Source organism: Balaenoptera physalus, assembly GCF_965194825.1.
Source record: "Balaenoptera physalus genome assembly, chromosome: 8".
Lineage (NCBI taxonomy): Eukaryota > Metazoa > Chordata > Mammalia > Artiodactyla > Balaenopteridae > Balaenoptera > Balaenoptera physalus.
In genome coordinates, this window is record NC_138887.1 from 111,628,993 (window position 1) to 111,643,676 (window position 14,684).

Below are 14,684 nucleotides of genomic sequence, written 5' to 3' on the forward strand. Positions count from 1 at the left end.
GTGGGCTTCAGTAGTTGTGGCATGCAGACTTCAGTAGTTGTGGCTCGCAAGCTCTAGAGCGCAGGCTCAGTAGTTGTGGTGCATGGGCTTAGTTGCTTCGCAGCATGTGGGATCTTCCCGGGCCAGGGATTGAACCTGTGTACCCTGCATTGGCAGGCAGATTCTTAACCACTGTGCCACTAGGGAAGTTCCTATAGCCATTATCTTGTAATGACTATTAATGGAGTATAATCTGTAGAAATACTGAATCACTATGCTGTACACCTGAAGCTAATATATTATAAATCAAATATACTTCAATAAAAAAGGAACAAAATGGAATTTCCACATGATTAAATCTTTCATTTGTAAGTTTAGAATTTGGAGGGTAAATTTTCTAAATTTTAGGGGGTAACTTTCCAAATTAAAAAAAAAATCTTTTGAAAAGGGAACCCTTCTCCACTGTTGGTTGGTAGGAATGTAAATTGGTGCAGCCATTATAGAAAGCAGTATGGAGGTTCCTTAAAAAACTAAAAGTAGAGGGACTTCCCTGTTGGTCCAGTGGGTAGGACTCCACACTCCCAATGCAGGGGGCCCAGGTTCGATCCCTGGTTGGGGAACTAGATCCCACATGCATGCCGCAACTAAGAGTCCACATGCCGCAACTGAGTCTGCATGCCGCAACTAAGAAGTCCGCATGCCACAACTAAGAAGTCCGCATGCCACAACTAAAGATCCCACATGCTGCAACTAAGACCTGGAGCAGTCTAAATAAACAAACACACAAATAAACAAACATTAAAAGAAAACAACTAAAAGTAGAGTCACCAGATGACCCAGCAATCTCACTTCTGGGCATATATCAACAAAAGAGAAAAACTCTAATGCTAAAAGATACATGCATCCCAATGTTCATAGCAGCACTATTTACAATAGCCAAGACATGGAAGCAACCTAAATGTCCTTTGACAGATGAATGGATAAAGAAGATGTGTTTATATACACACACACATACATATACATACAATGGAATATTACTCAGCCATAAAAAAGAATGAAATTCTGCCATTTGCTGCAACATGGATTGACCTAGAGATTATCAGAAGTGAAGTAAGCCAGAGAAAGACAAATATATGATATTGCTTATATGTGGAATCTAAAAAAAAGATACAAATGAACTTATATACAAAACAGAAATAGACCCAGAGACATAGAAAACAAACTTATGGTTACCAAAGGGGAGAAGTAGGGGAGGGATAAATTAGGAGTTTGGGATTAACAGATACACACTACTATATATAAAATAAACAACAAGGACCTACTGTATAGCACAGGGAACTATCAGTATATTCATTATCTTGTAATAACCTATAATGGAAAAGAATCTGAAAAAGAATATATGTATGTGTGTGTATATATATATATGCATAAAACTGAATCAGTTTGCTGTATACTTGAAACACTGTAAATCATTTATACTTCAATTTAAAAAAGAGAAAAAATCTTTTGAATTCTAATTTAATTGTTTTGTGGTCAGAGAATGTGATCTATGTGATACTGATTCTTTGAAAATAATTGAGACTTTTTGGGCCAGTATGGAGTCAATTTTTATAAATGTGTCTTGTGTGCTTGGAAGAATGTGTACTCTCTAATTTTAGGATAGAAGGTTCTATTTATGTTCAGTATATAAAAAGTTTTAATTATGTAGTTCAAATCTTCTATATCCTTACTAATTTTTTTTTGCTTGATACCAGTAAATGAAGGAAAGTGCGTTTGTGTGTGTGTGTGTGAGAGAGAGAGAGAGAGAAAGAATAGCCTTGTGATATGTGATAGTATCAATATTTTTTCTCTTCTTCATTTTCTAGAGATCTCCAGGTCATCTTAACTGGTGGAGCCAACAGTTTTCAAGACTTTATTGGGGAGATTCTGCCTTATGAGAAGATCATCATTTACCAAACTTCACTGTCACTTCTCCTAAAAATGATCTTATGCTGATAAAGTTGTCTATACCCCTCACCTTCTTCTCCACCAGCATTTTTCAGTTGCCTAGTGCCAAGATAAAGGAATTTCCAGATTGCTTGATTTACACCTGGGTAGAGAATAAAGAATCTGTTGGTGAGTGACTGTCAAAAAGAAGAGTTAGCTGTGTTCTTGGATATATTCACATCTTCAGGGTCTCTGAGGAGTTAGGGGAAGGAATTGGAACTTATTTTTAAGCACATGTGTAAAGGTAGAAATAGAGCAACAATATCAGCTCTTTAGACTAGAAGCGGTAATCTCCTTTAGGGCTTTGGGAATCAAATCCTAAATCAAAGTGTTGCATGTATGTATCACATTGGCACACACTGCAGAGGACTGGGATTCAGGGATTTATGTTTGAGTTTTGGTTCTGCCATTTATTATAGGGTTATTGACAAATTCTTTAACTTCTTTGAATCTTAATTTGCAAGTTGGTAAAAATCACATTTTTCCTTTACCTGCCTATCAGCAATATGGTTATCACTTACAACAATGATAACAGCTGCCATTTGTTGAGCACTAACTACGTCCCAGGCACTAAGCATCCTATACATATTATTTAGCCATCATCAAACATGTAGATAAATTTTCTTAGGATTTATATCTTGTAAATGAGGAAACCAGGACTCAGGGAGATTTAACTAATTGTCCAAGGTTATAAACTTGGTGATGGCAGAGCTTGGATTCAGATCTTGTTTGATGTGTGGAGTGTCTTGGTTGGCACCACTCCTTGATGCTGATTATCTTTCAAAGATGATAAATGAACAGGAGGATATGTTTAATCCATGGTCTGTTCCATCAGTTCTTCCTCTGCAGTCCATTTTAACTGAAAAGAAGCCCTGAAGGAGAGGGAGGCAAGATACCTTATGAAAATGCAAATAGGAATGAAAGCCTCCTTTATTTCTTGTACTTAGGAAATCCAGGCAGTAACCTGCACAGCATTATGAATGAATTGAACACTGATTCAATCTGCAAAGCTTTACTGGGTGAAAAGTTCCTTGAAGACATGTTCTGTATCGGATGCATAGGAATAAGCAGAGATAAATGCCAGGTAACCTTTCTTATCTCACTTGCCCATAAGCTCAATCTGTGCTCTTCCTCTTTGTCTTTGTGTCTCTGTTACCTCTCATCCTTCACGAGGGTCTGTATTTTGCAGTCAGGTTATGAGCTCAGAGAGTAAGGGGCTGAAGAATGATGACCCTCTCTCCTCCACCCTATGTTAGAGATGAGAGATATGGATTTTTGAGAAGTGTAAAGCTATCTTCCAGCTACCATTTTGAAATTTCTGTCTAGGGATGACTGGGTGGTAGGGGTAGTTAGTACAGTGGAATGAAGCTTCCACCGTATTATATCCTGGGCCCTTTTGCATGGCAGATATAGTGGCTTTTCCTTTTGTTCCAGTGCTGAAAAATTTCCAGGTGGGAGGGAAGTTCTGATCCCCTCTACTCTGTCTGGCAGGTGACCACAGCTGCACCAGCCACATGTGGCAGTGAATTACAAGGAATTATGTCTTGGGCAACTGCATGTATTCTGACAGATCATACTATTGTCTTCACTGACATCTCCAGCTACATTCCATGGATTGAGAACATTATTTCTACAAAATAAGCTGATATAGAACTCCACTGTTACCCTTACATCCCAGCTGATCCATGGCAACCACATTATGTATCTCAGTCCCAGTTTTTCCTAGGATCTAGGCTTGAGTGGAGTTTCAAAAGAGATCACTGATGACTCCTGGGTGTTAGCATTACTCTAGTTTATTTAACTGTTTCTTTGCTTATTCCCAACTTATGAATAAGTGTTTATAACATTGAAAGCATGAATGCTGGTCTCAAGAAGTGTAGTCCACCCAGGAAGCTTTTTGGATTCTACCAAGTCAGATATTTCTGTTAAAATACTCCCTGTTTTATACTGAGCACACAGAAGACAAGGGGAAATGAGGGACAATAACTACCAGGAGTCTGTTTGCACAAGATGCAAACCACGTAGCTGGACAGTAATTGGCTGAAAATTAATGAGACGATTTAGCAGTTCTTCTAATGACCAGGTGTCTCCTGGGTGAGTGAGAGTGAGAGTGAGTGTGTGTGTGTGTGTGTGTGTGTGTGTGTGTGTGTATGGGGGTTGTAGTTAATGTTTCCATTATCTATCAACACTTAAAAGATCTGTAGAATCAAATTTTTCTTAGGTTTGCTGAGGCCACACAAAGGTCAGTGTAATTTTGGAATATGGATTTCTGTATTTTGAGCTATGGCTGTAATGCATATTACAAATATCAAGGATTTTATAAATGATAGGATAGGTTTCTTCCAATAGATTTTCTTTCCAGTTTACTGCTTTTTTATTTGCTTAAAATCACAAGACTTTCTTTTTATTTTATTTATTTATTTTTTTGGCTGCATTGGGTCTTCGTTGCTGTGCGCGGGCTTTCTCTAGTTGCAGCGAGCGGGGGCTACTCTTTGTTGCGATACGCGGACTTCTGATTGCAGTGGCTTCTCTTGTTGTGGAGCATGGGCTCTAGGTACGCAGGCTTCAGTAGTTGTGGCACGAGGGCTCAGTAGTTGTGGCTCGCGGGCTCTAGAGCGCAGGCTCAGTAGTTGTGGCGTGCGGGCTGAGTTGCTCCGCGGCATGTGGGATCTCCCTGGACCAGGGCTCGAACCCGTGTCCACTGCATTGGCGGGTGGAGTCTTAACCTCTTCGCCACCAGGGAAGCCCTACAAGACTTTCTTAAAAGGGAACAAAATAGTGGAGTTCATGGGGATTTTGCCTGAGAGTTTTTATACATGACCCTGAATGCACTTTCTAGGCCATGCATGTATTCATGAGCACACGCTTTCATTCTCAAGCACACCCAAAAGACACTTATTTCTCATTCCAAAATTGTGTTCTCCACATATTGTTTCATTAATCCTCAATAGAGCAAACTGATTTTGATTTAAAGCCTGTTAATTTTCATATAAAATATTGAGCATTCCAGAAATTTCAGTGTCTGAAATGTAAAACACATTTTCTTTATAACATCTTTATTGGAGTATAATTGCTTTACAAGGGTGTGTCAGTTTCTGCTTTATAACAAAGTGAATCAGCTATACATATATATATATCCCCATATCTCCTCCCTCTTGCATCTCCCTCCCACCCTCCCTATCCCACCCCTCTAGGTGGTCACAGAGCACCAAGCTGATCTCCCTGTGCTATGCGGCTGCTTCCCACTAGCTATCTATTTTACATTTGCTAGTGTTTATAAGTCCATGCCACTCTCTCACTTCGTCCCAGCTTACCATTCCCCCTTCCCACGTCCTCAAGTCCATTCTCTACGTCTGTATCTTTATTCCTGTCCTGCCCCTAGGTTCTTCAGAACCATTTTTTTTTTTAGATTCCATATATATGTGTTAACATACGGTATTTGTGTTTCTCTTTCTGACTTACTTCACTCTGTATGACAGTCTCTAGATCCATCCATGTCTCTACAAATGACCCAGTTTTGTTCCTTTTTATGGCTGAGTAATATTCCATTGTATATATGTACCACATCTTCTTTGTCCATTCGTCTGTCGATGGGCATTTAGGTTGCTTCCATGACCTGGCTATTGTAAATAGAGCTGCAATGAACATTGGGGTGCATGTGTCTTTTTGAATTATGGTTTTCTCAGGGTATATGCCCAGTAGTGGGATTGCTGGGTCATATGGTAATTCTATTTTTAGTTTTTTAAGGAACCTCCATACTGTTCTCCATAGTGGCTCTATCAATTTACATTCCCACCAACAGTGCAAGAAGGTTCCCTTTTCTCCACACCCTCTCCAGCATTTGTTGTTTGTAAATTTTCTGATGATGCCCATTCTAACAGGAGTGAGGTGATACCTCATTGTAGTTTTGATTTGCATTTCTCTAATAATTAGTGATGTTGAGCAGCTTTTCATGTGCTTCTTGGCCATCTGTATATCTTCTTTGGAGAAATGTCTATTTAGGTCTTCTGCCCATTTTTGGATTGGGTTGTTTGTTTTTTTAATATTGAGCTGCATGAACTCTTTATATATATTGGAGATTAATCCTTTGTCCGTTGATTCATTTGCAAATATTTTCTCCCATTCTGAGGGTTGTCTTTTCATTTTGTTTGTAGTTTCCTTTGCTTTGCAAAAGCTTTTAAGTTTCATTAGGTCCCATTTGTTTATTTTTGTTTTTATTTCCCTTTATCTAAGAGGTGGGTCAAAAAGGATCTTGCTGTGATTTATGTCATAGAGTGTTCTGCCTATGTTTTCCTCTAAGAGTTTTATAGTGTCTGGCCTTACATTTAGGTCTTTAATCAACATTGTGAGTTTATTTTTGTGTATGGTGTTAGGGAGTGTTCTAATTTCATTCTTTTACATGTAGCTGTCCAGTTTTCCCAGCACCACTTATTGAAGAGGCTGTCTTTTCTCCATTGTATATTCTTGTCTCCTTTATCAAAAATAAAGTGACCATATGTGCGTGGGTTTATCTCTGGGCTTTCTATCCTGTTCCATTGATCTCTATTTCTGTTTTTGTGCCAGTACCATACTGTCTTGATTACTGTAGCTTTGTAGTATAGTCTGAAGTCTGGGAACCTGATTCCTCCAGCTCTGTTTTTCTTTCTCAAGATTGCTTTGGCAATTCGGGGTCTTTTGTGTTTCCATACAAATTGAACATTTTTTGTTCTAGTTCTGTGAAAAATGCCATTGGTAGTTTGATAGGAATTGCATTGAATCTGTAGATTGCTTTGGATAGTATAGTCATTTCCACAATATTGATTCTTCCAATCCAAGAACATGGTATATCTCTCCATCTGTTTGTATCATCTTTAATTTCTTTCATCAGTGTCTTATAGTTTTCTGCATAGAGGTCTTTTGTCTCCTTAGGTAGGTTTATTCCTAGGTATTTTTTTCTTTTTGTTGCAGTGGTAAATGGGAGTGTTTCCTTAATTTCTCTTTCAAATTTTTCATCATTAGTGTAGAGGAATGCAAGAGATTTTTGTGCAGTAATTTTGTATCCTGCTACTTTACCAAATTCGTTGATTAGCTCTAGTAGTTTTCTAGTAGCAGCTTTAGGATTCTCTATGTATAGTATCATGTCATCTGCGAACAGTGACAGTTTTACTTCTTCGTTTCCTATTTGGATTCCTTTTATTTCTTTTTCTTTTCTGATTGCTGTGGCTAAAACTTCCAAAAGTATGTTGAATAATAGTGGTGAGAGTGGAAAACCTTGTCTTTTTCCTGATCTTAGTGGAAATGGTTTCAGTTTTTCACCATTGAGAACGATGTTGGCTGTGGGTTTGTCATATATGGCCTTTATTATGTTGAGGTAAGTTCCCTCTGTGCCTACTTTCTGGAGTGTTTTTATCGTAAATGGGTGTTGAATTTTGCCAACAGCTTTTTCTGCATCTATTGAGATGATCATATGGTTCTTCTCCTTCAATTTGTTAATATGGTTTATCACATTGATTGATTTGCGTATATTGAAGAATGCTTGCATTCCTGAGATAAACCTCACTTGATCATGGTATTTGATCCTTTTAATGTGCAGGTGGATTCTGTTTGCTCATATTTTGTTGAAGATTTTTGCATCTATGTTCATCAGTGATATTGTCCTATAGTTTTCTTTCTTTGTGACATCTTTGTCTGATCTTGGTTATCAGGGTGATGGTGGCCTCGTAGAATGAGTTTGGGAGTGTTCCTCCCTCTGCTATATTTTGGAAGAGTTTGAGAAGGATAGGTATTAGTTCTTCCCTAAATGTTTGATAGAATTCGCCGGTGAAGCCATCTGGTCCTGAGCTTTTGTTTGTTGGAAGAATTTTCGTCACAGTCTCAATTTCAGTGCTTGTGATTGGTCTGTTTATATTTTCTGTTTCTTCCTGATTCAGTCTCAGAAGGTTGTGCTTTTCTAAGAATTTCTTCCATGTTGTCATTTTATTGGCATATAGTTGCTTGTAGTGATCTCTCATGATCGTTTCTATTTCTGCAGTGTCAGTTGTTACTTCTCCTTTTTCATTTCTAATTCTGTTGATTTGAGTCTTCTCCCTTTTCTTCTTGATGAGTCTGGCTAATGGTTTATCAGTTTTGTTTATCTTCTCAAAGAAGCAGCTTTTAGTTTTATTGACCTTTGCTATCGCTTCCTTCATTTATTTTTCATTTATTTCTGATCTGATCTTTATGAGTTCTTTCCTTCTGCAAACTTTGGGGCTTTTTTGTTCTTCTTTCTCTAATTGCTTTAGGTGCAAGGTTAGGTTGTTTATTTGAGATGTTTCTTGTTTCTTGAGGTAGGATTGTATTGCTGTAAACTTCCCTCTTAGAACTGCTTTTGCTGCATCCCATAGGTTTTGGGCCATCGTGTTTTCATGGTCATTTGTTTCTAGGTATTTTTTGATTTCCTCTTTGATTTCTTCAGTGATCTCTTAGTTATTTAGTAGTTTATTGTTTAGCCTCCATGTGTTTGTATTTTTAATAGATTTTTTCCTGTAATTGATATCTTGTCTCATAGCGTTGTGGTCGGAAAAGATACTTGATACAGTTTCAATTTTCTTAAATTTTCCAAAGCTTGATTTGTGACCCAAGATATGATCTATCCTGGAGAATGTTCCATGAGCACTTGAGAAGAAAGTGTATTCTGTTGTTTTTGGATGGAATGTCCTATAAATATCAATTAAGTCCATCTTGTTTAATATGTCATTTAAAGCTGTGTTTCCTTATTTATTTTCATTTTGGATGATCTGTCCATTGGTGAAAGTGGGGTGTTAAAGTCCCCTACTATGATTGTGTTACTGTCGATTTCCCCTTGTATGGCTGTTTGCCTTATGTATTGAGGTGCTCCTATGTTGGGTGCATAAATATTTACAATTGTTATATCTTCTTCTTGGATTGATACCTTGATCATTATGTAGTGTCCTTCTTTGTCTCTTGTAATAGTCTTTGTTTTAAAGTGTATTTTGTCTGATATGAGAATTGCTACTCCAGCTTTCTTTTGATTTCCATTTGCATGGAATATCTTTTTCCATCGCCTCACTTTCAGTCTGTATGTGTCCCTAGGTCTGAAGTGGGTCTCTTGTCGAGAGCATATGTACGGGTCTTGTTTTTGTATCCATTCAGCCAGTCTGTGTCTTTTGGTTGGAGCATTTAATCCATTTACATTTCAGGTAGTTATTGTTATGTATGTTCCTATTACCATTTTCTTAATTGTTTTGGGTTTGTTGTTGTAGGTCGTTTCCTTCTCTTGTGTTTCCTGCCTGGAGAATTTCCTTTAACATTTGCTGTAGAGCTGGTTTGGTGGTGCTGAATTCTCTTAGCTTTTGCTTGTCTGTAAAGGTTTTAGTTTCTCCGTCGAATCTGAATGAGATCCTTGCTGGGTAGAGTAATCTTGGTTGTAGGTTTTTCCTTTTCATCACTTTAAATATGTCCTGCCACTCCCTTCTGGCTGGCAGAGTTTCTGCTGAATGATCAACTATTAACCTTATAGGGATTCCATTGTATGTTATTTGTTGCTTTTCCCTTGCTGCTTTTAATATTTTTTCTTTGCATTTAATTTTTTTAAAAAATTTTAATTAATTAATTAATTTATTTATTTATTTTTGGCTGTGTTGGGTCTTCGTTTCTATGCGAGGGCTTTCTCCAATTGTGGCAAGCAGGGGCCACCCTTCATCGCGGTGCGTGGGCCTCTCACTGTCACAGCCTCTCTTGTTGTGGAGCACAGCCTCCAGACGTGCAGGCTCGGAAGTTGTGGCTCACAGGCCTAGTTGCTCCGCGGCATGTGGGATCCTCCCAGACCAGGACTCGAACCCGTGTCCCCTGCATCGGCAGGCAGATTCTCAACCACTGTGCCACCAGGGAAGCCCTGCATTTAATTTTTGATAGTTTGATTAATAGGTGTCTTGGCGTGTTTCTCCTTGGATTTATCCTGTATGGAACTCTCTGTGCTTCCTGCACTTCATTGATTATTTCCTTTCCCATATTAGGGAAGTTAACAACTATAATCTCTTCAAGAATGTTTTCTCAGTCCCTTTTTTTTTCTCTTCTCCTTCTGGGACCCCTATAATTCGAATGTTGGTGCATTGAATGTTGTCCCAGAGGTCTCTGAGACTGTCCTCAGTTCTTTTCATTCTTTTATCTTTATTCTGCTCTGCGGTAGTTATTTCCACTGTTTTATCTTCCAGGTCACTTATCCATTCTTTTGCCTCAGTTATTCTGCTATTGATTCCTTCTAGAGAATTTTAAATTTCATTTAGTGTGTTGTTCATCATTGTTTGTTTGCTCTTTAGTTTGTCTAGGTCCTTGTTAAACGTTTCTTGTTTTTTCTCCATTCTGTTTCCGAGATTTTGGATCATTTTTACTATCATTATTCTGAATTCTTTTTCAGGTAGACTGCCCATTTCCTCTTCATTTGTTTGGTCTGATGGGTTTTTACCTTGCTCCTTCATCTGCTGTGTATTTTCTGTCTTCTCATTTTGCTTAACTTACTGTGTTTGGTGTCTCCTTTTTGCAGGCTGCAAGTTTGTAGTTCCCGTTGTTTTTGATGTCTGCCCCCAGTGGGTAATGTTGGTTCAGTGGGTTGTGTAGTCTTCCTGGTGGAGGGGACTGATGCTGTGTTCTGGTGGATGAGGCTGGATCTTGTCTTTCTGGTGGGCACGACCATGTCCAGTGGTGTGTTTTGGGGTGTCTCTGAACTTAGTGTGATTTTAGGCAGCCTCTCTGCTAATGGGTAAGGTTGTGTTCCTGTCTTGCTAGTTGATTGGCATAGGGTGTCCAGCACTGTAGCTTGCTGGTCATTGAGTGGACCTGGGTCTTAGCATTGAGATGGAGATCTCTGGGAGAGCTTTTGCCATTTGATATTACTTGGAGCCCAGAGGTCTCTGGTGGACCAGTGTCTTGAACTTGGCTCTCCCACCTTAGGGGCTCTGGCCTGACACCTGGCTAGAGCACCAAGACTCTGTCAGCCACACAGCTCAGAAGAAAAGGGACAAAAAAGAAAGGAAGGAAGGAAGGAAGAAAATAAAGTTATTAAAATAAAAAATTAAAAAAATTATTATAAATTAAAAAAATTAAAAAGTAATAAAAAAAGAAAGAAAGAAAGAAAGAAGAGAGCGACCAAACCAAAAAACAAATCCAGCAATGATAACAAGCACTAAAATGTATACTCAAAAAAAAAAACCAAAACAGACAGATAGAACCGTAGGACAAATGGTAAAAGCAAAGCTATACCAACAAAATCACGCAAAGAGACATACACATACACACTCACAAAAAGAGAAAAAGGAAAACAAACAAACAAAAAATATATATATAAAAGAAAAAAAAAAAGGAAGTGAGCAACCAAATCAATAAACAAATATACCAATGATAATAAACTCTAGATACTAAACTAAGATAAACATAAAACCAGAGACAAGTTAGATGCAGAAAGCAAACCCCAAGTCTACAGTTGCTCCCAAAGACCACCTCCTCAATTTGGGATGACTTGTTGTCTATTCAGGTATTCCACAGATGAAGGGTACATCAAGTTGATTTTGGAGATTTTATCCGCTGCTCCTGAGGCTGCTGGGAGAAATTTCCCTTTCTCTTCTTTGTTCGCACAGCTCCCAGGGTTCAACTTTGGATTTGGACCCGCCTCTGCATGTAGGTCACCTGAGGGCGTCTGTTCTTTGCCCAGACAGGAGGGGGTTAAAGGAGCGGCTTATTAGGGGCCTCTGCTCACTCAGGCTGGTATGCACTAATAGAACCACCTCCCCTTTCCCAAGCACATATATATTCTTGTATACTCTCTCTTTTTTTTTTTTTTTTTTTTGATGTGGACCATTTTTTAAAAGTCTTTACTGAATTTGTTACAATATTGCTTCTGTTTTATGTTTTGGTTTTTTGGCCGTGAGGCATGTGGGATCCTAGCTCCCTGACCAGGGATCGAACCTGCACCCCCTGCATTGGAAGGTGAAGTCTCAACCACCAGACCGCCAGGGAAGTCCTATATTCCTGTATACTCTCTTTAACTAGATAATTCTGACTCATCCTTTGGGTCTCAGGTTAAATGTTACTTTTTTCAGGAAAATTTTCCTGCCAGTTCTCCTTCCCTGCCCCAGTTGGCTCTAGGTGCCCGTTATCTATGGTCTCATGATATGGTCTCATATTTTATCCTTGAGGGGAAAATGCATGATAGTGCATTGTTTGCTTTCCCTCCTAGATTCTGTGAAATCATGAAAGCAGGGCTGAGTCTTTCTTCATCACTGCTGTAACTGCAGCTCATCCATAGTGCTTAGAACACTGCAGCATGACATCAGACTTCTAGGTTTGTTGGATTTTTGCAATTTATTCACTTGTAGGGTCCACAAAATATTCCTAATCAGTTAAAAATTTGTGTTGTATTCTTCATGTTAATTAACACATTTGCTATTGTAGTTTTCAGTAAGGAAACTTTAAGTGCTAGACCATTTCTGAAGATACTAATACCCGATTAGAAAGCTTCATATCTTAAATAACCACCCTGGAGTATGAATTATGACTCTAGTACGTCAGATGGTAGCTAACCACCCCCTAGTTTGTGATAGAGTTAATTTATATTCACAGACATATCACCACTACTGTGTTATTTTAATGTACCTTACCACTCAGACAAGGTGACAATCCAGAATTCACAGAATGCACAGAATAAGCCTGCTTTGGGAGTAACTAGAAGGACCCCCTAGGAGAACTCTATGATATATACCCTAATCTAAAGAGTTAGGGCCTGGAGGTGAGGTGTGGCTCTGGAGCTTGGAGAGGGGATGCTTTAGAGCCTGTGGGAAAGCTGTCAGGTTCTAGCACAGAGATCCTAGGGAGATGCTCACGCTTGGCTTTCACGTTGTGCAGTGGCTCAATGAATAAATTAGAAGTCCTTCTGCTGAGGACAGTCATTCAATTGGGTAGGGAGGACATGACTTCATTTCTGTCAAGCTGCCACAGCACCAGGCAGAAGAAACGCTATGTTCAGTGATCAGACTTTCTGCTCAGGTTGTCTGTAGCCTGGCAAAACAGAACCAGAGAAAATAAAATACTTCCCCCATCTTCCTTCATCAAATCTTACAATATTTAACCCTTCCAACATCTATCAGGTCCCATCACAACTTAAATGTGGGGTAAAAGACTTGCTAACCTCCTACTTCAAAGTTTAATATATAGCAAAAAAAAAAAAAAATCAATGGATGTGTGAGAATATAATAACTTAAAATAAGATGAGCATTATGAAAAAAAAAGATCCAATGCCTGTCTGTGAAATAAAGTCATTATAAGTCATAGGAAATGTTAGAAAACATCTCACTTATGTTTTCATTCAGAGTTTAGAGAACACTGATTTTATAAAAAGAATATGACCTAATATAATGAAATTAAAAAACAAATGCTTCAAGATTTAATTATTGATTAAAAAAAAATCAGTGGAGGGAAGAGGTCTGAATAGCAGATAAGATGCTCCAGAAAAAAATGAGAATATTTGAAGATATTACTAAAATATTAATTCAGAATTCATAGAAAAAAGGAAAAAAGAAATGTGATTAGAGGAGAGAGAAAGAGAGATGTGATGTCAGATCTAGCAGGTCATTTACATATGCTGTGGTTTGCAGAAGAGAAAACACAAAAACTTAATAAACAGCAGTAATAACCAAAGAAACTGTGGAAGAAGATGTAATTGAAAAGGCTGAAAGTCAGGCAAAATCAATGAAATTAGATTCAGACCTGCATAATTCTGGTGATTTGTTTTAATTTTAAAAAGTAGGTAAAATATATTCCAGAGGCTTCTAGGTAGAAAAACCTAAGAAGGAGGTAAAACACTATTCTTCAGATTTTTGTTCAAAAATTCTAAATCCCAGAAGACCATAAATTGATATCTAAAGTTCTGATGGAGAAACATTGTGATCTAGGAACTAATAATATAAGTCAAGTGCAATACAGAGTTTGACTTGTAACTGCTCATGGGCTGTGGCTGTTAGACCTCCACCCAGCCCCCACTCTCTCCATACTGGGAGCTCTCAGAGCCTCTCTGTGGTCTCCAGACTATAGGCCTAAGGGATAGGAAGCTTAGTAAGATGAAAGAGTCTACCCTTCTCTCTAGTTTGGAAACTCAGCAACTTTCAGGAGGATTCTGCAGGGCTATGTGCACCAGTAGATAATAGGCCCACATTACATTCTGAGTTATTCAGCCTAAATAGCACCTTCTTAGGAGTTTATCTCATGGTTCTTTGTCTTAGTTCCTCATTTCTTTTCTGCTCAAACAGAAAAATACTCTCTCATATCCCATTAGGGAGAGGCTGAAAATTGGTAGCAGAGGTTACAAACGGGTGCCCCACAGATTGCAGCTATATTCTGTTTGATCTGTTAAACAGAAAGAAATTTGAATTAACATTTTGAAGCTTTGGAGATTTCAATAGCTATCCAGGTATCTAGAAGATCTGACACTGCTGAAAACACATTCCCTCCGGGCAGTAGTTGGTTGGAGCAGGGGTCAGGGCTCGCTCGGTCTGCCTCCAATCTCACCATCTCATTAGAAGAAATCCAGTTACTGTACCAGCTATTATCATGTTTACATAGCTATTTTTTTTTCCTGGAGTAGAGCAAGAGTTGTTTAAAGTCTATTGAAAGAGGGAAAACAAAAAGTAGAATGAAGAGTATATGCTTTCAGAAAAATGGGAGAGAACATCTTTCTTTGCAAAAAGTAAACA

General features: G+C 38.4%; 1 protein-coding gene across 1 annotated transcript in view; it reads left to right on the forward strand.

Annotated features, from left to right (window-relative positions):
- The window catches only part of MGAM (maltase-glucoamylase), a 155,239-nt gene that overhangs the window by 16,659 nt on the left and 123,896 nt on the right, over window positions 1-14,684 (forward strand). Inside the window, exons 2-3 of the mRNA XM_082473191.1 lie at window positions 1,845-2,094; window positions 2,913-3,049. Coding sequence (XP_082329317.1) covers window positions 1,968-2,094; window positions 2,913-3,049 — 264 coding nt within the window. The 5' untranslated portion in view covers window positions 1,845-1,967. The remainder of the gene's footprint in view (window positions 1-1,844; window positions 2,095-2,912; window positions 3,050-14,684) is intronic.